This window comes from Lissotriton helveticus, chromosome 4_1, assembly GCF_964261635.1.
Source record: "Lissotriton helveticus chromosome 4_1, aLisHel1.1, whole genome shotgun sequence".
In the NCBI taxonomy this organism is placed as follows: Eukaryota; Metazoa; Chordata; class Amphibia; order Caudata; family Salamandridae; genus Lissotriton; species Lissotriton helveticus.
In genome coordinates, this window is record NC_136063.1 from 1,660,629,784 (window position 1) to 1,660,653,914 (window position 24,131).

Genomic DNA, 24,131 nt, shown 5'->3' on the forward strand with positions numbered 1-24,131 from the left:
CTGCTTCCATAATTTGTTAAAAGGGGAGAAAACTGTAAGCACACACCGAAGACACAACCTCCTGTCCCCACAGTAACAAACAAAGAGGTACAATCTTAATACTCGATAATTTATAGAAACCTTCTGTATACCTATTAGAGGTACATCCAGTAGGCAACTTACTCTGTTTTGGCGGAAGGATTTCCTAAGTTTGTTTACATCCACATAGGTTGCACTATGCCAACATGGATGTGATTACGCAGTGGCGGTCTCAAGTATGTTGTCATAGTTAGGTCATAGTTTTGATGGGAAGATCATTTTTTGTTTTAGCAATAATCTTAGCACCATTTTACCAATCTTCTAAAAACTTTCCCCCAAAAAAGTTCATGCCATTCCTGGCAATTTTTGGGCGTGCTTTGTCAAGCTGTGGACGAGAACAAAGGGGGGAGGAGGCAAAGCACTTTCTCCCCATGGGAATATTGGCAAGCAATACAGAAAAATATGCCTGAACAGAATTACACAAAATTTGGCAGAACACTAAGGGCCTCATTAGGATGACGGGTGGACTTTGCCCGCCCGTCATCCCATCGTAAATTGGGACCGCCCGCCATAAGGGCGGGGGTCCCGGGGGTGCCATTAGGATGGGCCCGCCAAAGTGGCGGGCACATCCTGTATTGTCAGCATTGTGGCGGGCGGTGCTCTCTGCACCGCCCGCCACAATGCTGAAAATGCACTTTCACATTGTCATTTACAAAGCGGCAGGCACCACGTGGTGCCTGCCGCTTAGTAAATGACAATGAAGGGGGGTACCACAGGTACCCCCCATGTGCACCCCCCACCTGTACTTCACTCTGGGGGCCCGCAGGAGGCCCCCAGAATGAAGACCGCATGCCTTTCCGTGGCGGCATCGCCGCCGCGGAAAGGCACTGAAAACCACACAGCATAATATGTCTGGCACCATATTATTCCTTTTCCGCCCCGGCCGCAAGGCGACCGGGGCGGAAAAGCGGCGGACGGTCTTTCCGTCTGCCGTGGTCCCCCCCGCCATCCTAATATGGCGGGGGGGAAATCTGGTTGTGGTATCGGGCAGATTGCCTCCGCCAGGCTGGCGGTGGCTACCGCCAGCCTGGCGGAGGCAATCCGCCCGATATCATAATGGACCCCTAAATCTTTACTTATTAAGTGTGCTTATTATGATTTGGTATAAATGTGTGCCGCAGTTTTTTAAGAAATGAAGCTTCAAAATATAGGTATTTAGACCGATCTCCTTGCTTCCTACATTAGGAAAGATGCCAGAATCGTGGATCAATTGCCAAACCTCTAAATTTATGGAGTAGAATATAATTTTGCAACCCCAGCTTTTTGGTAGATTTTAGCACAGAAGCAGCCTGTCTACAGGTGAATGATTTCATTAAAACTATGCTGGACATGGGGAAAAATCTATGATAGTGTTACCTGACCTATGTGTCACCTTCGAAATGGTGCCTCATGACATCCTTCTACAGCAGATAGATGAAGCTGGGATAGTAGGCACTGCCTGGGGCTGCATAGAATCTTTCCTCTCTGTTAGAAAACAAGCAGTGTTTTTATTCCCTTTCACTTCGGAATTCAAGGAGGGCAACTGTGGTGTCCCACAGGAATTGGCCTTTAGCCCTACTCTATTCAACATCTGTATGGCCCCCTTTCCTCCATTGTGCAATTCTAGGGATTTAACGTGTTGTTCTATGCTGATGACCACATAATTTATGCTCGCCTTCACTCAATGTGTTACAGCCAACTGCCAGGGTTGCATTTTGTCAGTGGTGAAATGGATGCCCAAGAGGTGTCTTTGTCTAAATTCGGACAAAACTGAGATTTTGTTTTTTGGCACTTCATCCACACTGGACTTATTCGGAATTTGGACATCTGAATTGGGCAAACCTCCAGCACCGAAGGCTGTTGAAAAATCCATGGAGTTAAGATTGACTCCTCCCTTTTTATTTTAAGCCTGAAGTTAAGATCACTGCCAGAGTGTGCTTTGCCCTACCAAAATCCCTGAGAAAGACTTGCAAATTTCTTCCAGAAAATACTCGAAGAGAACCATCCATGCCTTAATCTCATCAAGACTAGACTATGTGATTGTCCTGCTCCTTGGCACTCCTCAGGAGATGATAAACAGACTACAGAGGGTGCAGAATACTGCTGCCCACCTGTTGTTGAACATACCACCCAATTCACAAGGATCTGAGAACCCTTCATTGGCTACCTGTGACCCAAGGAATTACATTTAAAACTCTCTTATTTATGTTGAGGGCCTTGTATCAAACAGCTCTTCCTACATCCAAAACAAGATACAAAAAATACCAGCATATATAATCAAGAGCGGCAGGGCCTGACTGGGAACTGAAATCGGGCCCTGGCAAACTGCTTGGCTGGCCCTCCTGTGGGACGGGGGGGGTGCAGCCGAGCTGTTTGCTAGGGCCAGTTTCAGCCGATTTTGTTACAGGGGGCCGATATTGCGGCCCCCAATAACAAAAACGGCCCCAGGGGCTCAAATCCAGCCCCCTCCCTGGCAGCCAACTGGGTAAACGCCCAGCCCTAAAGAGCGGGAGGGAAGGCTTTTTTCATCTTGGCCCTATAGCTCTGGAATTTCCTGCTCAACCATCTGTGAAGCATTTCGTCAACGGCCATTTTGTGACCCAAGGAATTACATTTAAAACTCTCTTATTTATGTTGAGGGCCTTGTATCAAACAGCTCTTCCTACATCCAAAACAAGATACAAAAAATACCAGCATATATAATCAAGAGCGGCAGGGCCTGACTGGGAACTGAAATCGGGCCCTGGCAAACTGCTTGGCTGGCCCTCCTGTGGGACAGGGGGGTGCAGCCGAGCTGTTTGCTAGGGCCAGTTTCAGCCGATTTTGTTACAGGGGGCCGATATTGCGGCCCCCAATAACAAAAACGGCCCCAGGGGCTCAAATCCAGCCCGTCCCTGGCAGCCAACTGGGTAAACGCCCAGCTCTAAAGAGCGGGAGGGAAGGCTTTTTTCATCTTGGCCCTATAGCTCTGGAATTTCCTGCTCAACCATCTGCGAAGCATTTCGTCAACGGCCATTTTTGGCGCACAACTGAAGACCCACCGTCCAAAGAAGTATGACCTTCCTCCAATGTTGCTGCTTATTCCTTTTTGTATATATTAAACTTTCACGTTTACGTCCTTGCTTCCCAGCAACTAGAGCGAGGACGCTTTGGTTGGAGCAGTTGTTGCGCTATACGAATCACCTTATTCATTCATTCATTCAATGATATCCGTGCTGTACCACAAATTAAAAAAATACAGCGATCTGATGGGTCGAGAGGGATTTTTCCCCCTTGGGCCTAGAGTATCATGAGCCTGGTCACAGGCCAGGCCCTACAGCCAACTCCCTGCCTTAGGCTGTACATGGCTGAGGGTTGACTGCTCGCTGTGGGTTGGGCGCAGGGCCTATCCACTGGCTAGGTCCTGTGTCCAACCCCCTGCTGCGCATTACCAAAAGCAATGCTTAGTGTGGGAGTTGGGTGAATACATTTTTTTTAAAACAGAAAGTCACTGAAAAAAACAAAGGGTAAACTGATGTTATAGTTAGGTAGCTATCTATCTATCTATCTATCTATCTATCTATCTATCTATCTATCTATCTATCTATCTATCTATCTATCTATCTATCTATCTATCTATCTGGAGGACTTGTAAAGCACAACAGGTACTCAATGAGTATCCAGGTGCTAGTAGCAAGACTTAACCTAACTGGCCTGGGTTCAAAATGGGAGTCTAAATACCAGGTTTTAAGAAGGAGCTTGAAGGCCTACAAGGAACTGGAGGAACAGAGTGACTGGGATGGATGGTAATGGGTGATTCTTTTAGACAGGTACTGTTAGCCAGATTGCTGAAAAGCTCTATGTGTCAATACTAAGCATTTGAACCTGACTCGTTCCTTAATTGGAAGACAGTTAAGTTCTTTTAGGAAGGGGAGGATGTGGGCCGTTCTTGAGAGCTTCTGCAGAAGTCATGCTGCGGCATTTTGAAACAGCTGTAGTCTTTTCAGAAGAAAGACTGGAAGGCACCAATAGAGTGAATTGGTACATTCTAACCATGAGGTGATCAGGGCCTGTATCACTTTTTTCTTCTGCAGTAGAGAGAGAGAGTAGAGAAACATTTTTATACTCTTTAGTTGTTGGAAACAGGAGCTGACTGCACTAGCTACCTGGGGTGCAACGGTGGCGGCGTTATCAAATGTAACCCCTAGATTGTGGGCCACTGTGGTAGAGGCCGGTGGAGGTGGGACCCCTCTAGTCCAGATGTTATTGTTCCAGCTGGGATGAGGAATCCCGAATAGCAAGATTTCCATTTTCCCAGCATTGCATTGGAAGTTGCTGGCATGCATCCATCGAAACACTGCTGTGATGCAAGTCTTGAAATTTCTCAGCCTGTTAGGGGCCTTTTTATCTAGGGTGAGGACTAGTTGTATATCATCGGAGTACAAAATGTTTTGTATGGCATACGATTCTACAAGGACTGCTAGTGGAGTCATACAAACATTGTATAGTTTGGGACTCAAAGCAGACCCTTGGGGTACCCCAAACCACAGAGGTATGCCCAGTCTAGTGGTCTGGTAGCTTAGTGGACTAATGCAGCCCCTGTATGGGGCCTGTGTTCGCCCTCGTTGTCACCAGTTCAAATCTTGGCTGGTCCACTCAGCATTTCATTCTTCTTTCGATAGAATGAGCACTATTCAGTTGTGTAACAGTAAGCATGTGCTATTCAGTGCCATGATGCCCTTGGGTGAACGTGCACTTTACAAATACACCTTATGTTATGTACTGTTATTTGGTTTTGGTTTGGAGGGAAAGAAAGCCATTCAAAGTGATTGATGTTTGCCTCCCAGGAAAGAGCAAAAGCATGTCAGTACAGGACCACAGACACCTATGTCACCTTGACGCTCTAAAAGTGTAGGGTGTGAGACAGTGTTGAAAGCTGAGGCTAGGACAAGCAGAACCAGGGCCACCTGTTTCCCTGATCCACCACTAGCTTAATGATGTCAGCAACCTACAGTAAAGTAGTCTCTGGGCTGAAGCCGGGGTGGAAGCCTGACTGGGAGGGGTGTAGCAACTTATTGTATTATAAAAAAACACAGAGTTGCTGGTTAATAAGCTTCTCCAAAATCTTGGCAAAGGCCAGCAGAAAAGAGATTGGTCTGAAGTTGGACAGATTGGATTTGTCGACCGAAGGCATTTTTAACAGAGGAATTAACTTGGCCTTTTTCCAACAGCTAGCTAGTTTTGCACCTGGTTTGGGGGAGTTGATTGCAGCTCTGTTGGAAATGAAAATGTGAGGGGGCATGTATTATCTTAGGACTCTGGTTTGCATGTACTGAGGGCATGGGCAGATTGCTCTAAAGAGATAGGGGTGAACTTCTGCAAGGAGTGACAGCTAGGTGTAGTCAGAACCTCTTGCAGCACTATGAGTTCCCTAGTTCCCACGATGTCAGGATACGTAGAATGTCAACAGTTGTTTTTATGGTTTGGTAACAAGATCTTACTTTATGTTAAACAAACCCTAGAAATTCATTGTAAAAATGTAAGGTTACAGTAGCATTATAGTTTGGCATGGTAATAATATCTTACTTATCATTAAAAGACCCTTTAGAAATTCACTGAAAAAAAGAAAGGTTATAGTGATGATATAGTTAGGGCTATAGTATACTGAGCTAACTCCAATTTTAGCCACTCCGATTTTATAACCTCACATATTACATCACTCATGACATGTTAAATGACATTATTGAAGACATCACTGATGGCATCTCAATTCTCAAATGACCTCACTGAAAACTCACTGGTGACATCTCAAATGACCTCATTGATAACATCACTGATGACATCCTGTGCACAATTCCCTGGACACCTTAATGGGATTACCCTTCAATTCACTTGACCCACAATCTTAAGTCAGGAGGTTGGCAGGTGTACATTTGCCACGGTAACAACACTTTCTTCCAGGTCTGTGAACATCACTCTATAGTTTAGTAAACGGTATAGTGAATGCCAGAAAGCTGTAAACAGCACAAAAAGATGCAAAACTGCTTAGAAACCTTCATATCACACCCACACAACATATTTCTGACTTTCATATAATGTTATTGAAGATCAAATTTCTTACCAAAATATAGAAGCACACAATCTTTTTTTCAGCACATTGCATATTTCTGAGGTTTTCTTTTAAACGTAAAGTAAAATGTTATTACCCTATCTAACTATAATGTATTTTTAACCTTTCAGTGAACACACACACATATATATTTAACATATATATACATTTTTAAATGTGTTTATTTGTTGTTGTGTAACTCCTTATTCACAAAACATATAGCACACTGTCAGAATCATTGGTGGATCTCAGTAGTAATTTAAACCATGTTGTTATTTAAATATAATCAGTGATGTCATTAACCATGCTATGAGTGATGTAATATGTGAGATCTGAAGCAGTGCATGAAAGGGGTGCAAGATATAGTTAGTTCACTTAGCTATAACTGACCTATCTCAGTGGGCTTATTTGTATTTTTTCACACTCGTTTTTGTGTCATTCCAATACCTCACTATAATGTTGCTTTAACCTTTGAGTTGTTGAGTGAATTCTGTTTTTGTTTAACACAAAGTAACATCTTAGCACCTAAATTTAAGGTCGCTTTAACGTTTATAAAAAATATATATAATATATATGTATATATAGACCGGGATTCCATAGGAAATGGATGTTTTGATTTGCTAAGAACTTTGGCAGTTTGATGAATCTTACTGAAAGGTTTCCTAAAAACATTCATCCACCTCAGCTCCTTTCTGGGAAGTTAGAGAAGGAGAAAAAAGGGGCCCCCAGAATGTATTTTTCCCGTGCTATTCCACCTAGGAATGTTGAGAAGAGCATAACTTTGATTCAACCAAGTTGTAATTCAGGTTTTCCACACCTGTCACATACATGGAATGGTAGTACTCTAGTTGCCCATTAGAACTCTGTGGGGAAGCTGCAGTTGATCAACAGGGAGTTAACTGACAGACTGCTGCTAGTGTTGAATTACATGCTTTAGTCTGTCAGAAGGTTTTACTGACCTGGAAGAGAGAAATATTTGAGAACTCTTAGAGCATATGTTCTCATTTAAGCTTTCTAGGGCACTAACCATCACTACTTAAAAAAAATAAACCCCCTCATTTCTTTCATTTCTAAAAGAAATGTTTCAAGTTGTATAACTTTGATTCCATCAATTTAGCATTCAGGTGTGTCACACGTCTGTCATAAATACAGAATGTTAGTGCTCTACTTCATCATTAGAACTATGTGGTGAAGCTGCAGGTGATTATTTGGGAGTTTTATAGGTTCATTTCCATTGAGATGAAGTTAAGTGTACCGCATGTTTGTCATAAATACAGAATGCTATGACTCTTGTTAGTTATGAGAACAATGTGGGAAACTGTAGTATAACACTGGGGAATCAACTGACAGACTGCTGCTTCTGATGGAAACATGGTTTACTCTGAATATCAGACTTTATTCTCACATGGCTGATGAAGATATTGTGAATTTTTGACAGTGTGCTTTTATTATAGCTTTTAGAGCACCTTCCACAATTTCTATGAGAAAATCATGGGAGAAAACAGTTTTTTCTCAAACATGGCTCATCCAATCCCAAAAGAGAGTGACCATATTTCACAGGGTGAAATCACCTGAGAACTCACCAAAATTTCTAAACATCTCCAACAACTGATTTATATTGTGACAAAAATGTGTAATCACCTTTCATGTGAGTTCCATTTTTGTGACCCACAAAAGCAGGCTTTCACCACAGTGTATTTCAATGGAGACCATGAACTCAAAATGTTTACTTGCTGCCACAACACGTTGTCCATGTTGTGGCGAACCAATCAGAGGGTGGTCCACTTGGGACCAATCCCCTTCATATTCCCCTTGGTTCAGGGTGTGCTAACTCTTCCCTCTTACGTATATCTTTTAAAATAAATTTTGAAGATGCAGGAACCATGTTCGAGTCCTGTAATGTCTGCCCCAACATATTGTCCATGCTGTAACCAGCCAATCAGGATAGACTAATACCTTTTAAATTGGCCAATCAGAGCAAAAGTGGACACTCACCACTAGGTCAAACATACCTAGCTTTGTAACCCCCCTACATGCCTAACCCCGCTCCTTTTTAAATGTTGATTTCGCGAAAATGGCTGAATAGATTATCACCAATTCGCAAAAAGCACTCTTCTAAGTAAACCTCTAACCTTTTGCTAAATATGGTGTAATTGCATTCATCCATTTTTTCTGTCAGTAGGGAACGTCTCCAATGGAAATTGCCATCGGAAATCACTCTTTTTGGAAACCCCCTCTTTTTCTTGGCCACTCCTTGACAGATCAGCTCAAAACCTTACATGAAAGAGCCAAGGTTGATTAGCTTTATTTTGAATCTTTTGTGCAGATTTGCCACAGCACAGACAGTATTAGCATAACAAAATACTCTCTTCCTATGGAAACTATAATCTTACTATAACTACAATCTAACCCAACTATAACAGATGTGCTATACATATATGACACATAATCAGTAACTGTGTAATGTGGCCCTATATTGTAATTGAGTAATTCTGAGGGAGTCTAGTGGCATTACAAACCACATTGCAGAATGTCATATGAACCCCGAAAGGGAAATAAAGGGCCATATTACACTACATTTGATCATCTTTCATTTAGTATTCATTGCTTGCCTGAGACTGCAGCTATGCCAGCCAATATTTTGAGATAATGTGCTTATATTTAAAATCTGTTTTATACAACAATGTGAATTCTACTTCTAATTTTAAATGCAATGTGCATTGTAAAGAAATTGAAAACATTGATTCTAAAAAGTGATTTTCTTTTGTAGTACATTGAAATAGCAAAGGTATATTAAGAAAGAAAAAAGTGCTACATGGGATAGTGTGCTTGTGGGGTTCTGCATTTACAATGTTTATTTTGACACACCTAGGCGATTTATTGGTATATCCTTGCATTCATGTTGGACCTCCAAGATTGAGCTCCTCAGGTGTGATAATTAATGTTCTAAGAGTAGCACTGTAATTGTGGAACATATGTTTTTACTAGCACTTAAAGAAAGACATAATGTTGTGTTTAACTTTTTATGTATACGGAAGCTAAATATCCTGCAAATGAAGTCAGCACTGTGAATTACAGGAATAATTCACAGTTAGAATATATGCTTTGACACCACTGGTAAACATTCAATAAGCAGGATCTATCTATCTATCTATCTATCTATCTATCTATCTATCTATCTATCTATCTATCTATCTATCTATCTATAGTCACTGAAAGAAACAAAGGTTAAAGTGACATTATAGGGTTTTCAACATTTTAGTTATATCATAACATTTCAAACTAAAAAAAACACTGAAATTCACCAATCACAGTTAACAATTGGAATTATAACCTTTGCCCTTGAAATGGAGAGGGACATCATCAATGATGCCATTTTAGTTATCCTAGCTGATGATATAAATAATGTCATAGAACATGTCATGAGTGTTGTAAGATGTGAGGTAATAAGTAGTGCATGGTCAGGTATTGTGCCCAACCCCTGACACCGGCCAGATCCCTGTCACACATGGCCTTTGGCCATGCACGGCTTGTGATTGGCTGTAGGGCCTGCACGCCTTACCAGTGCACGGCCAATTCCCCTGATTTAGTATATTGTGAACAGGAAAATGTTCTCTTCTCTTGACTTTAATCATAAATTACATGAAAATGAAAGAGATCTAGTGCATCATGTGGAAATGTATTTATCTCAGTGACAGTCATGATACCCACAGCTAGTTAATTTACAAGAAATAGAGCAAACGTTAGTACAAGCTCGTATTTCAGGATTCAGCAAAAGAAACGTTTCTGATGTTCATGTAGTTAGTACTCCCATTCAAGTGAAAGCAACCATCCTCAGGCCTGCTGTTCTGGGGTGTTTTATGCTACCAGAATAGCACAGTCAGATTTCAGATTATCATCTGGCATAAATATAATTTGACAACTATTATCTCTTTCGAGATAATAAGTGAAATCATACACCCAATGGAATATTAGTTTTGTAAACAGCATTTAAGACACAACATTTATGTCAGACGATATTGCTGACCATGGTATTGTGACATACAACCGCATTGATTTATTTGTATCTGTAAGCTGGAAAGATACCATGACAAAATCTTCAAATGATCTAAGCAAGCACAACTATGGTACATTACACATTTTTCTTCTGTTCTTCTCATTTCAGTTTTCGGAGGCAAAAAAGCACTGCTGGTATTTTGAAGGGTTGTATCCCACATATTATATGTAAGTATAAATGAATTCTCCACTTCATTGACCTAACATATTTGGTTAATGTCTCAGTCATACATACAATTGCAGAGGTACAAATGTGGCTATTAAGGATGATTTCCAAACCTGTTTTGAGATTACGATCAGTCTTGTGATTTGAAATGTCCAATAAATTCCTCAGTCTGGCTAGGCAATAAAGGCGAATGATTGCTTTCACAAAAAGCTAAATAGAACAAGGGAATCAGTTGCGCGAGTGCACGGAGCAAGATGTTTGCCTCCAGACAGTCTCCACAGTGCCCACATTATGAACAATCTTCTCTTGTGCTTGTTTGAGGGCTATTATCACTCCTGCCTTACCTTTCTGGCCTGCTGTGGCCTGGGGCAACATGTAGTTTTCATTTTCTTTTGTGATCTGTGGCAATTTTGCGCTGCTGAACCAGCTGTGACCTGCACTGATGCTCCTCTGCTCCAGTGTTTGAAACTCCTGCCAGTAAAGGCGAAGCTCACTCCAGGAAAGTGAGCTGCTTTGGGCCTAGAATCTTCCCACAGCTGGCTTTAGCTGCTGCACCTGCAACCTCCATTGGCTTGAGTTCCTTCATTATTCTTTCTATATCATTAGACATATTGTCTTGCTATGTCTTAAATATCTCAACATGGAAGGCAAACATATCAGTGTAAATTCTAATACATGTAAAAACGATTTCTTCATTGCCACTTAAATCCAAACTTGTTGCCTTAGCTGAACTACCCTTATCTACCCTTTTGAAAGAGTTATAGGGTGTTAGATCTAACTTGGATAATATAGTCACAGAGATTAAAAATATTTTCATAGATATGGTGAGTTTATCAATGAAAATTCCTGCCAATGGAAGAAAAACTGACATAGAACACATATTTTCACTCACAAACAAAATTCATCCTATGACTATGCTTTTATTGGATTTGAAACATTAAAATAGACAGTATAATCGGAGAATCTTTCATTTACCTGAAGATAGAGAGGCCAATGATCGCAGAAGATATCTGGAGAACTACTACCACAAAAGTCCTACAATCTAGCATTCCCACACTTCTCAGCTCCCATATTGTCTGGTTTACCTGCAGTATTTTAATGTTAGGATGCCCTATGTGGAGCAGCTCTTGTGTTTTATAACGATTTCCTTCATTAATTCATTAATCTCCTTACAACCAGAATGTTGACACCATCTTCTAAATATTTGTTATTTTTTTTTCTGCAGTGTGTGTAATGAAGTATATTTATATATAAATACAGGAGGAACTTTGAAAACTAAAAATCTTTAATCACTCCTTAAATGTGAAGGAATTTGAAAATGGAAGCTGCAAGTACAGCAAACAGAATATAGCATGCATGATGGGTGCCTCAATTAAAGCTCAGACAAAAATAAAACATTAGTAGCAAAAAAGGCAAAGTGATATTCTAGAGTCTAGCATAGCACTCGTCTATTGGAATTAAAAACAACATTTAGATACATCCAACCTTTCCTTTAAAATTTACATTTTGATTTTCTATATTAGTTAGTGAATCAAATAAAATATTTCATGGTGTGTGTATTTGTTTATTGCATACTTGTTTCTACATTTTGGTGCAGTGTTTTGAGGTTCAAATAATAGAAATTGCTTAGGCTGGGGTGAGTTAGTGATGGTTTCCAGATTCCAGTATTGAATCAGTGGGGATCTACAGAAGTGAAGAGGTTACGAAGCTCTGTTGTAGACAGCAGCATCTCTCTTGAGTAAGCCACAGACTACTCTTCCTCAGTACTCAGTCAAGTACTAAGAAGGGGAACTTAATACACACGTTGAGGATCCACAGCACAGGGTGCCCAGTATTGGTACCAGGGCACCAAAGATGAAAGATCTCACCTTTTACAATCAGAGCCCAGTAGCTTACATTGCTGAAAATCTGGTAATATCTACCCTTTTTGATTTGGGTAGCCACATCAGTACCTATATTTTTTTTTACATGAGGGCTACGTTTTTTAACTTGGTAGTTTTTATATGCAAATAGGTCTTTCTTCTTTAAATAAAGTATACAAATGTGTTTGTGCATACCCCACACACATGGTTGGTGTGCCATACCCACATAGACGGTGGATAAATCTCACATAGCGAAAAATACAGCAACATTATATCAAAACAGCTATCGAGGACCCTTATAAATTAAAACAGAGCCTCTCTCTGATTACAGTTATTATTCCAAAGGACTGTGATTAGTCCAACGTTTGTAGTCATACATCAGTTTTTTAGAGGGCTATGTAAGAAATCGGGGTATTATTTGAGGAAGGTAGGTAGCCTCCTCAAGGAATACCACAATCCTTTTAGTCATCAAAGTGACCTTATAATATGTATTTCAAAAAGTCAAAGAAAGAATTTTGTATCTGTTCCCAGCCAGACATAGGATTATTAAATGTAATATTGTATTCCAAGACTTACCTATAGAACAGCCAACCCTATTACTGTGAAGATTGCTTTTGAGTCCTTTTCACTTTAAGGACATGTTTAACATTCAACTGCCACATGTCCTGTTACCATGCACCCTGCCCCTGCAGGATGCCCCAGTTAGGGGTGACATTAAAATTTAACAAGAAGGTTTGGTCCTGTCAAAAGGGATTATTTTGACAGGCCAAATTTGCAGCTTCAAAATGTAGAGCCAGGCTACAGAGGGTAGGCCTGCAGTGATGTTTACACTGTTACTGTATTGGAAGGCACAATGGATGCTGCAGTCCACCTGTGACATTTAACTTTCAGGCCCTGAGTACATTTTTGTACCATATACTAAGGGCTTATGGGTAAGTTAAATATGCCAATTAGGGTTGTGCCCATTTTACAATTTTAAAAGGGGGGGCAGGCACCTTACCACTGGTTAGTAGGGGTGAAGTACACAGAGGTCTGCAGTCAGCAAAAGTGTGCGCATGCAAGTTGTTTGTATATCCTCCTTCTTGTTATAGCATTGTCAATGCTGTGTGGTTTGACACATTAGGTTGTCTGTAGATAGGGGTCTTCATAAGGACTCTCATTGTCCAGAAATAGGAAATTTGTTTTTTTAACCTATTTATTTTGATTTGTCAGTTAATCATCAATCTTTATTCTGCTTAAAAAGCCATAAAAGAACAAAGCACAGACATATAACACATGCCATTAATTTTACAGAGCACATGCATTTCAAAATTGCTCCCTGCTACACTATACACTGACTTTGGTGGCAAAACTTAAATCTTATTACAGCTTGATCCACTGACCTGGGGATCCCAACAATTGCTGTATAAGCCTTGTTACTAATAGATCCAATAACTTTGCTTCTTTCGTCCTAAAGAGCTGTCCAGGTCCTACCTTAGGGGTGACCTATATGTAATAAAAAAGAAGGTTTGGTCTTGGCAAGTGGGTTAACTTGCCAAGTCGACAAGGCTGTTTAAAACTGCACCGGCAGGCTCTGCTTTGACAGGCCTGAGACATGTTTGAAGGGCTACTCAAGTGGGTGGCACAATAAGTGCTGCAGGCCCAATAGTTACATTTAATTTACAGGCCCTGGGCACATGTAGTGCACTTTACTAGCTAAAATAAATATGCCAATTGTGGATAATCCTATGTTACAATGTTTTAAGTATACAGCACATGCACTTTAGCAATGGTTAGCAGTGGTAAAGTGCAAAAACAAAGTCAGTAAAAACAGGAGGTTTGAAGGCTAAAAGTCAGTGGGAGCCACGCCAAGGATGTCTGGTCCAACATATGTGTAGTATTTAGTAGAATGCATGTAATAAAGGTATCTTCCCTTTTTAAAGCACTGAATAGGCAATGATTTATTGAGTGTTGTTGTTGCCTACCAGTGAGCTGGGGTTACTGGTGTACACCACCTCCCTTGAGTAGGCCTCGGTCTGCTCTGCTTCGTTACTCTGAGAAAGTCAAGTGTTACAGTGGGGTAATTGGTTCCAAGTAAAGAGACATTTTTGGGCATATTACTTGTGAAGGACCCTCATCCTTCACAACTAATAACCTCATTTCTTATAGTACCGCAGACTCAGACTGATGGTTTCGTACTTAGGGGCACATTAGGATTGCGGTTAATCCGCATCCTCCGGGCCGGCGGAAGCCACCGCCGGCCCGGAGGATGCGGATTAACCGCTGCGGACAGAAAAAAGACCCCCCCGCCAGATTAGGATGGCTGGGGGATCTTTTTCCGTCCGCCGCTTTTCCGCCGCGGTCGCCTCCCGTCCGCGGAGGAAAAGCACTAACATGGCTGGCGGTGTCTATCAGACACCGCCAGCCATATTAGGATGTCAGCGGTGCTATGCCTTTACACGGCGGCATTTCCGCCGTGTAAAGGCATACGGACTTGTCTTTGGGGGCTGGGGGCTGCACATGGGGGTACCTATGGTACCCCCCTGCCTTTGCGTGCCCGAAGCGGCAGGCACCACGCGGTGCCTGCAGCTTCGTGCACGCAAAGGAAAACATGTGTTTTTTAACATTGCGGCGTGTGCTGCTTCAAGCAGCACCCGCCGCAATGTTAAATATATAGGATGTGACCGCCAGGGTGGCGGTCACATCCTAATTGGCACGGAGGGACCGCCGCTGCCCCTGCGAACGGTCCCTCCTCCTCTGGAGTGCGCCATCCTAATGAGCCCCTTTATATGGGTTCAGAGCTTTTTAAGCCAGCCACACTGTAGTCTATGCTATATCTGTTAGGTTCATGTAAATTATGTTTGTATTGCTGCTGCATCTGCAGTAGTTGGCCTCTTTCTAAGTGGGGCTAGCACTGTATCTTCAATGCTAGACCTACTCCCTGTGTTTAACATAAGCCTGCACCACTGTCACTCTTGCTGTAACATTTCTATGTAGAATTGGAGCTTTCTTACACTGCTGCTGACTATGCACGTACTACTTGGTGTCTGAAAAGAGATAGTTCTGATGTGGTTCATTCAGTCGTAGTGTTTGGATAAAGGAAGATTTATTTTCAGCTGTCAGTGCAACACATGGTTTGTTAGTGTGATGGATGTCTGTACCACTTGTGCTCCTGCTGTATGAATTCTCTGCTGTCTTTCTGCAAATGTGCCTTGTAGGTATGGATAGAAGCAGGCCCCCCTGCAGTTTTTGCTATAGGAGTTTGCTGTGTCTGAGCAAGTGTGCATTGCTGTTGCATGTGTTGTAATGTGTGTGTGTGTGTGTGTGTGTGTTTGAGAGAAACTATTGCTGCCCGTGGTGCATATTAAATGTATTGCACTGAAGCGCAGGAACATTTTTTTGCTATGCAAACGTCAAAATGATTGGCTTTGCTGAGTGAACAGTTCGTAAGGTTCAATTGCTACCAAAAACAAAGATTGGCAAAGCTAAGAGTTCTGGCCGTAATGTGCCAGTCCATGTACATAAAGCATGTATGCATTCCTGTGTTTGCTTGCATTAGAACATTTAAGACAGGCCTACCTTTACTTTACCAATGTTTTCCCCTTTAGACGTTTGCTAGAAAAATATGCATGAATTGGGGAGCCATCCATGACTGTCATTTCAATGAGCATCATTGTAAAAATCCCCTCAACCTTACTTTAAGCCATTGACATCATGGATTTGAAATATTGGAACTTTTTGCATAAAATGGAGGGGAAAATGCTTTATTAAATTTGTAATGTAAATACCCTTGCTGAAGGTTAAGTCGTACACCTAGAAATGGGGATCCCGAGCATTTATGTTGAGGGGCTGGCTGCTGCCCTCCGATGGGGCTACAGGCTTTTGCTTAGTAAAAATAATTTCTTTAGAAGCCTACTCTGTTTATAAGCATTTGGCCAATGTACGACATGCTATTGCTTGTTAAAGATTTTAACAAAGCACTACAGTACTTTAATCAGAACAGGGCTGAACTTATGACATTGCCACGCTTTACACTAAAGAACTCCTTAAAACATAGCATCAGGATTACCTCAAGGGATCAACATGTGTTCTCAAGTAGGTAAAAAAGGATGATGGAGGTAATAGTTTCTACATGTTCTGGAGCTCATCCTCAACCATATATAAAGTGGAATCTGGCACAGGGTATTTGCCAGGCACTCTTTCGATTACACATTTTACCATTAAATATTATTAAATATTATTACAGTAGCATGTTTGGGCGTAGCCCCAGAATTTAGATTGTGTAATATATGTGGGGCTTGCATACAAACTTTAGAGCATGTTATTTTTTGTGTACCCCATTGCATATTAATCGCCATTGTCTGTTGAAACTATTGTTTTTGAAATCCGGAGTGTTGTCAATAAAAGGTGGCATGCAGCTTAATCCAGTAAACGAAATGACGTCTTTCCAAATTGTTATCTTTTTTTAATGTTTTTAGATATGTATTGATTATGTAATCGCTATTTAATGTAAAGTGGATCTTATTTTAAATCGCTATCTTCTAAATAAATTGAATTAAGCATCATAGATAGCCATGATATAGTCTACACATCAACAACAAGGAATGTCAATGCTAAAAGGAGACACAAACACTTTTTGCCCAGGGAGGAAGAGACTGCTCGTTTATCCTAGGATGAAAGTGACATCATACAAATGAGTTGTTAAAGAAGAATGTGTCTGTGCCTCGCATTTTTTTAAAATCTAGATGTCTTTGCTAAGTAGCCAAACCCATGGATTTTAGTTTGAACGGTGTATTTATTTTCACCTTTTTATTATCACAACTTTTTATTCTTAGTTATTTCTTTCAATCTGGTTTAAAATATGCAAAGAAGAGAAAGATAAATAAGAAGCCTAAGAAATCGCCATTGCTGTTTAAATACAATTGCCCTGATGAGTTTCCTGGTACTTCGCGCCCAGGAACAAAAACACGTCGGCAGATAAATATACAGAGGATTACTGTATAATTTAAATTTGTGATCAGAGAGAAAAATCTCCAGTTTTTCACAAAAAAATCCAACGTGCCCTGTATAAGATTGGATATCGAATATAGACATTAAAGAGTCTTAAGAATCATAACCAAAAGCATACAACCAATAGCGATATATCTATTGGATGTCTTTTTTGTTAAAATGTTTTTTTCATGTAAAAAGTGTTTGTGATATATATTGTATTGCACATTTATGTCTTACTTAAGTGTGTTTGCTAAATAGTTTCGAGAATAGCACATTTATGTTTTATTTAACTGTGTTTGTAAATTGTTTTGAGAACAAGGATGTATTGATATGGCACGACACATGTCTTTTTTCAGATTGAAAGTAATAATTAAGAATAAAAAATAGTGATAATAAAAAGGTGAAAATAAATACACCGGTTCAAACTAAAATCAATGGGTTTGGCTATTTAGCAAAGACATCTAGCTTTCGAAAAAATGCGAGGCACAGGCACATTCTTCTTAATACGGCCCTGCTTGTGCCTCGCCCCCTAGGGCCTAACTCCTCTTTTTTTCCTGGTCATACAAATGAGGGCACATTAAATAAAACATTACCTAGCTAATGGTTTAAAAACTGGAGTTTCCAAAAAAGTGTAAGGGAGTTATTATTTTTTGGATTGGCAGCAAACTTGTGGTACCCCTGTGTCATTTACAGGTGGGGAAGCCGTAGAATTTTTGATGGTGGTGCCTCTACTGTCTCTGCTGGTGGAAACCTCTGACGTGATGGCGCATCTGTCTTTTTAGGACGGGCCTGGATTTGTTTGATTGGGATTGCCATGCTGGGCACTGAGGTCCAAGACAGTGAAACTCTGCATTTAAATGCCTCTGAATTGTTGTTTTTCATAAACAAATGCCTGCATTGAGAGTTTGTGAGAATATTGGGCACAATAAATTCATCAGCCTTTGATAGTAACCACCACAGCTGCAATTGCTCAGAAGACAATAATCTTGAAATATGGCAGGTGTCATTGGACAGGAGTGCAGAGGCTATAGCCTCCTCTGACCTCTGGCCTCCTGCCAGCATGCAAATAACATCAGATGTTCTACTCTACATTATTTGTAATTTAGGTCTTGCATATAAAGTGACTGACACAAAATGCAATCTAAGCAGGTTCAGGCTATCTTTTGAGTTGTTTAGAAAGTTATAATTTGCAGTCCCTGACCTCCCACGTGTACAAGCACACAACTAACTCTCAGGTCAAGCTGTTACATCCTGTATCCTGCACTCATACTGCTGACTCTGTATTCAAACACACCCCACATTGCACATTTCCAAATCATGTGACAGTGATTCACTTCACCTTCACCAAAACCACCGTACACCTCCACAGCCACTGCTGCCCTCGCAGAAGTTAGAACAAGGTCATCGAAGAACAGCTCACCACCTCCCTCAGCAAAACCCCTCCATCGACATCAATGGATGCTAATACCTCAGCACACAACCTCCACTGATGGATCACCAACTGCGCTGACACTCTGGCTCCCCTGAAGAAATCCTCAAGAAAATGACGCAACCAGAAAGCCAGCTGGTTCTCTCCTGCCCCTCATGAGTCCAGATTGAGGTACTGGGTTTTTAAGAACCGCCACAGAACCGGCAAACCAGCGGTGCCAGGGTACACCCAGAGACCTCGGGTTCTTCCTGATTCAGACCACAGAAACTCAGAGTCTTCTAGGTGAAGACAAGGATCGATTTTATTGGCTGCAACCAAGGTAACAAGTGTCCTAGAAGTACAACACACGGGGAAGTATATTCTCAGGAGACTGCTCGAATTTACAAAGTCAGGCTTCTCTTTTTATACAGAATATTCAGCTTCAGCCAAACATTCTTCGAATTTGCAATATATCATTTACAGGTCTTGGTTACAAAGAAAAAGCAGAGTCATGATGACATGTACATATTTCACGTCGTGCTGCCCACAACAAATCACCCGGCGAGGCCCAACATTTCATCAGATATCGGTGGACCCCCAATAAAACAGGCACCTCCCCACCATAAAGTAAGTGAAGCAGAAAGAGTAGAGACAGATGGGAGCAAGATACGGCAGGTGTGCGCGCTGAAATGGTTTTATGGCTTGTTGAGCCTTGATGCTATCTTGTTCGGCCACTGGGAGGGGAACTGACCTAACGAGTTCGGCCTGGGGCAATGGTTCCAACTTGCACAGGTCATAGGGAAGTCGATTAAGGAGTATGTGTCCTTGTGGAATTGAATTCAGCTGGATTAAGGCCTATGTAAAGGGCAACACATAAATGGAAGCCAAGGGTTCAGAACGTAAGTGACGATTTCGAGGTGAAATCATCACTCGAATATGCTGAAAATATATGTACATGGTGTGCTCGTCATTCTCGGTCTTTTGATACCAAATTCGTCATGTTTCGACGAAGTTTAATTCTCGAGTCCAGAATAATTACACGAGTCCAGAAGTTTCAGAACCACAAACCCTCCTTTTGCCCTTACGTAGGCAATTAATCTATCCTCATGTTAATCTGAGTCCAGATCTATATTCCTAAAGTCATTGAGATGTTGCTGTAACATCATTCTAGTACTCAGTTCATCTCTTGATACAGGCTTCCTTACACATGATGTAACACAGAGGCCACATATTGCAGGAGCACACTGTATGCACAGACAGAACAGGAAAAGAATGGCTAAGACCATCCCAATGACCATTAGAATTTTCCATCCCCAGGCAGATATCAGTTCCCAGAACCATCCCATTAACGACCAATCTCCTTTATCCACATGAATAGATTCGGAAATCTTATGTAGTTTGGAGATGGCCTGGTACACTGTTGGAGCGTTATCAGGGATGAAGATACAGCAACTAGATTGGATCAATCTGCATACCCCACCTCGGTCTGCAAGTATGACATCTAAAGCGACCCTGTTCTGAAGGGTCATAAGTCGTTCCGACTGGAGCTCAGCAGTCAAGTTACTAAGGGCACCAGTAGTTTCAATCACGGTGGACTCAACTACCCTTGTCAATTCCCTAATGTTCCTGCTGTTAGCCATGGATCCCCAGAACGGCCGAAAACCCTTTGCAAAGTCTCCAAATTCTTGACCTGCAGTGTCTTCTTCACTCAAAACACCTCTAACTATCCTTGTCCTGTGGTAGTCTGCCGCTGCTGTGTAGGTGGGAGGCAACAGGAAGGAAACAAAACATGAGCCCGAAAAGTCAGGGGGCAACCATGTATAGGCTCTATCGTGGCAGATGAAATAAGTACCCTTAGCTGCTAAAAACGCAGGGGAAGTCTGAGATCCAAAAACATACGTTTCAGTACAGACACTCTTCCCTAACTGAGCCCTGGGATTCGTGCCATTACCTTGCAGACACAGATGACCCTGATGGGGTACAATCCAAATCGGGGACGATCTCTTAGCTTGCTGTTTATCACTCAGAGTAGCTCCATATCCAGTCATGTTCCGTCCTATGTATAATAGTGTCTCATCTCTAGGGATAGTCTCATAAGAAATACCTTCCTTAATCATGTCTACTATACCCTTGACTAGAGCACTTTTTCTAGGATTGTCTGTTACAGAACGTAGGGGGTAGATTTCGTGGGCATATATGAACATTGTCCTATATGCCCATACAGAACCATTGTGACTAAAGGGCAGGACCAGATAAGGGATACCTTTATCCGTTGTGTGAGGCATAAGACCGCACACCCAACAGTTAGTTGTGTTCATTAAAAGTTGGTGTTGGTGTAACAACTGAACAAAGGAGTTATTAATGAACTCCAATCTCCTATTGGATTCATGGTCAGGAAGGGGGTGGAAAGAATGAGAGGAAACAGTAGGAGGAGATATGGGTGATGCAGTGGGTGCAAATGTTACACGAAAAGATAATAATGCGTACCTTATCAAAAATATCATCATACTGAATAACATACAAATGCACAATATTAAAAAGCTTTTCTTTGTCATCACGTTACATAGTTTGTGCTTAAAGTTCGTTCGGTTGGCAGGTCTCTCTACATCGGGAAACTCCATCCTCTCTAAAGTGCTGCCCGCGGTGGGAGGTTGCCTCTGCTAAGGGATGCTTCTGTCAGTCTAGGGCAACTCCCTTGGACCAACCAGGACTACCGACCTAACGTCGTCAGCTGCACCCCAAAGACTTTAATCAACCGCGGCCCTAGCAGCGGAACCCGGATGGCGGTTCGAAAAACAAAAATAAGCAAGTTTCTTAGATGGGAGAGCTGCACTTTCAAAAATAGTACTTGGGAGGAAAGAAAGAAATATCCGTTTATTAGTCCATGGATCTTGGTCTCAAATTGCAAAAGAAATCACTTTATTAGTTCGTTTTTCTCGGTCTCAAATTATATCGTTGTCGTCCAGGTACTGTCTGATCCTGGAACAAAAGGTCAGGCTCTGTAGTGTTCAATCGCTCGGATGGTGGCACTGCTTCGTGTGAAATGTTCTCATTTTGTCGTTCAGAATCAGTTCTTTTTACATGCAAATCATTAAAAAGGATGACATGTGGCACTGTTTCGGGTTCTGGGTCAGCGACACCCTTCTGGACCCACTGGTCATGGGGCAGGGGAAAAGGGATTTTCTTACAATGGATCCCGTGGACCCAGTTGGCCTTCCCCTCCACCTGAACGGCTGATCTTGTAGAAAGAAGGACGAGGTGAGGCCTGGTCCACCTGGGCTGGTCGTTCTTTGTTCTTTGAAAGTTTCTGACAAGAATCCAGGAACCAGGGTCAATGGCGTGACCCGGAGTTTCAGAGACCAGAGGCAGGGTGTTGTGGACCTGTTGTTGCAAAACACGCAATTTAGCCGTCAATTCATACAGATAATTAAGCAAAATAGGGTGTTCAAGCTCGCTGAACTTAGTGGGTCTAGGCACTCCCCATATGTTGGCTGGCCGGCCAAAAACTATCTCATATGGACTAAGTTTCACTCATGAATGCACAGTCATTCTAGTGGACAGGAGTGCTAAGGGTAGAGCGTCAGGCCATTTAAGACCTGTGCTCGCTTGGATTTTGGCCAGTTTAAGTTTTAAAGTGCCATTGTAACATTCTACTAATCCAGCTGATTGGGGGTGATTTGCAGCGTGGAACTTCTGCCGAATACCTAGCCCTTCACACACTCTCTTCATCACACGACCCACAAATTCACTTCCGTTATCAGACCAGACCATTCGAGGCATTCCAAACCTGGGGAAGTACTCTTTCACAAGGGCTTTTGCTGTGGACAAGGCAGTATTGTCTTTTAGGGGATAGGCTTCTACCCATCTTGAGAAGGCACAAACGACAACGAGTACGTATTTTAAGTTGTTGCACCTCTCCATGTGGATGAAATCTAGCTGCAAAACCTCAAACGGATACGTAGGAGGTGCAAAATGACCAGCTGGAGTTGGGGTTCCCCTACCAGGATTGTGCCATAGACATACCATGCAATTCTTGACAAATCCCTTTCACGCTGATATGAGCCATTCCATGAGCCATTGTAACCACTGCAAGCACATATGCATCGGGTAACAACCATCTCTGATGCTCTGTCAATTCAATCCAACACCCATTTGCATCCATTCTACCCGTACTTTCTCTCCACGTACTCAACTCTTTCTCTGTGGCCTCAGCTTGAATGGACTTCACGCTCTCTACTGTGTCTTCACACATTCCAACATCACCAGTCCATCTTGCAGGGCCTGTAACATACATTCGGCTCATTACATTCTTTGCCGTTTCTTTCGCGATCTCATCAGCAAATGCATTTCCATGACCAACATCATCATTCGCCTTCTTGTGAGCACTACATTTCACAATCGCCATTTGCAGAGGCAAGGTCAGTGATTCAAGAAGCTCATTCACCAACTGACCATGCTGAATCTTAGCTCCATGCGAAGTCAGGAACCCACGTTCTCTCCACAATCGCCCAAAACTGTGAGCCACTCCAAATGCATACTGACTATCAGTGTAGATAGTCACTTTCATTCCTCTAGACAACACACATGCTCTCGTGAGTGCAATTAATTCCGCTGCTTGAGCTAAGTTATGTGGCACACGTGCAGCTTCAACAATTGTATGCAAAGTCATGACAGCATATGCTGCAGTCGTGTCACCACTCGGGAGCTTGAAGCATGAACCATCCACCCATAAAGTACCATCACATTCAGCAAGGGGAGTATCGGATAGATCTACTCTCCCTTTCGTCTCTTCCTCTGTTCTTAGAAAACAATCATGCTGTTCTGAAACATCTGATTCTTCTGCAATTGGCAACAATGTGGCTAGGTTTAAAGTGCTGTAGTGTAGTTCCTATTATCCCAATAGGCTCTGCGCATTGGAATAATATCTTCAATAGTATAGACGTAGGACAGAGGTTAACTATTTCTTCTACTGATGATATTAGACTTAAAGTTTAGTGTTTGCCAGCTAGCTCAGAGTTCACTAGAAACTTTCTCGAATAGACAAGGAGGAGTTTAACCTCCCTGGATAGACAAGAAGGGATTTAGTTTCTGACAACCATAGAACATGACAACTTTGCTCTCCCCTAATCAAGAGTATATCTCTAGAGTCGTGTGAAAACAAAAGACAACTTATTTTACTCAGTCAGTTCAGTGCATTCTTAGTTTCACCAGATTGTAGAGAAAAGGAAGAGACGGGCGTGTTCAATAAAAAGATGTTATTTATTGATCAGTCTCTTTTCTCATACAAGAGAAATGAATCACTATTATTGCAATACTTATAGTTAAGTAAAGTGCATACAGTAATAACAGAATTATAAAATAATACTGTAAAAGCATTGATATGGTTTCTTAGCCATATGATACTTAAAATGGATAAAATAGATACATACATATATACATTGACTAATCATACTCAACTGGTGCTTCTAACTACGCCTACCCCAATGTACCTGACCTAAGCCTAATACGTGGGTGGGGATAGAT

The 24,131-nt window shown here is 41.7% G+C and overlaps 1 protein-coding gene across 1 annotated transcript in view; it reads left to right on the forward strand.

Moving 5' to 3' along the window:
• VOPP1 (VOPP1 WW domain binding protein) overlaps positions 1-24,131 on the forward strand; it is a 443,837-nt gene that overhangs the window by 252,408 nt on the left and 167,298 nt on the right. Inside the window, exon 2 of the mRNA XM_078688345.1 lies at positions 10,311-10,369. Coding sequence (XP_078544471.1) covers positions 10,311-10,369 — 59 coding nt within the window. The remainder of the gene's footprint in view (positions 1-10,310; positions 10,370-24,131) is intronic.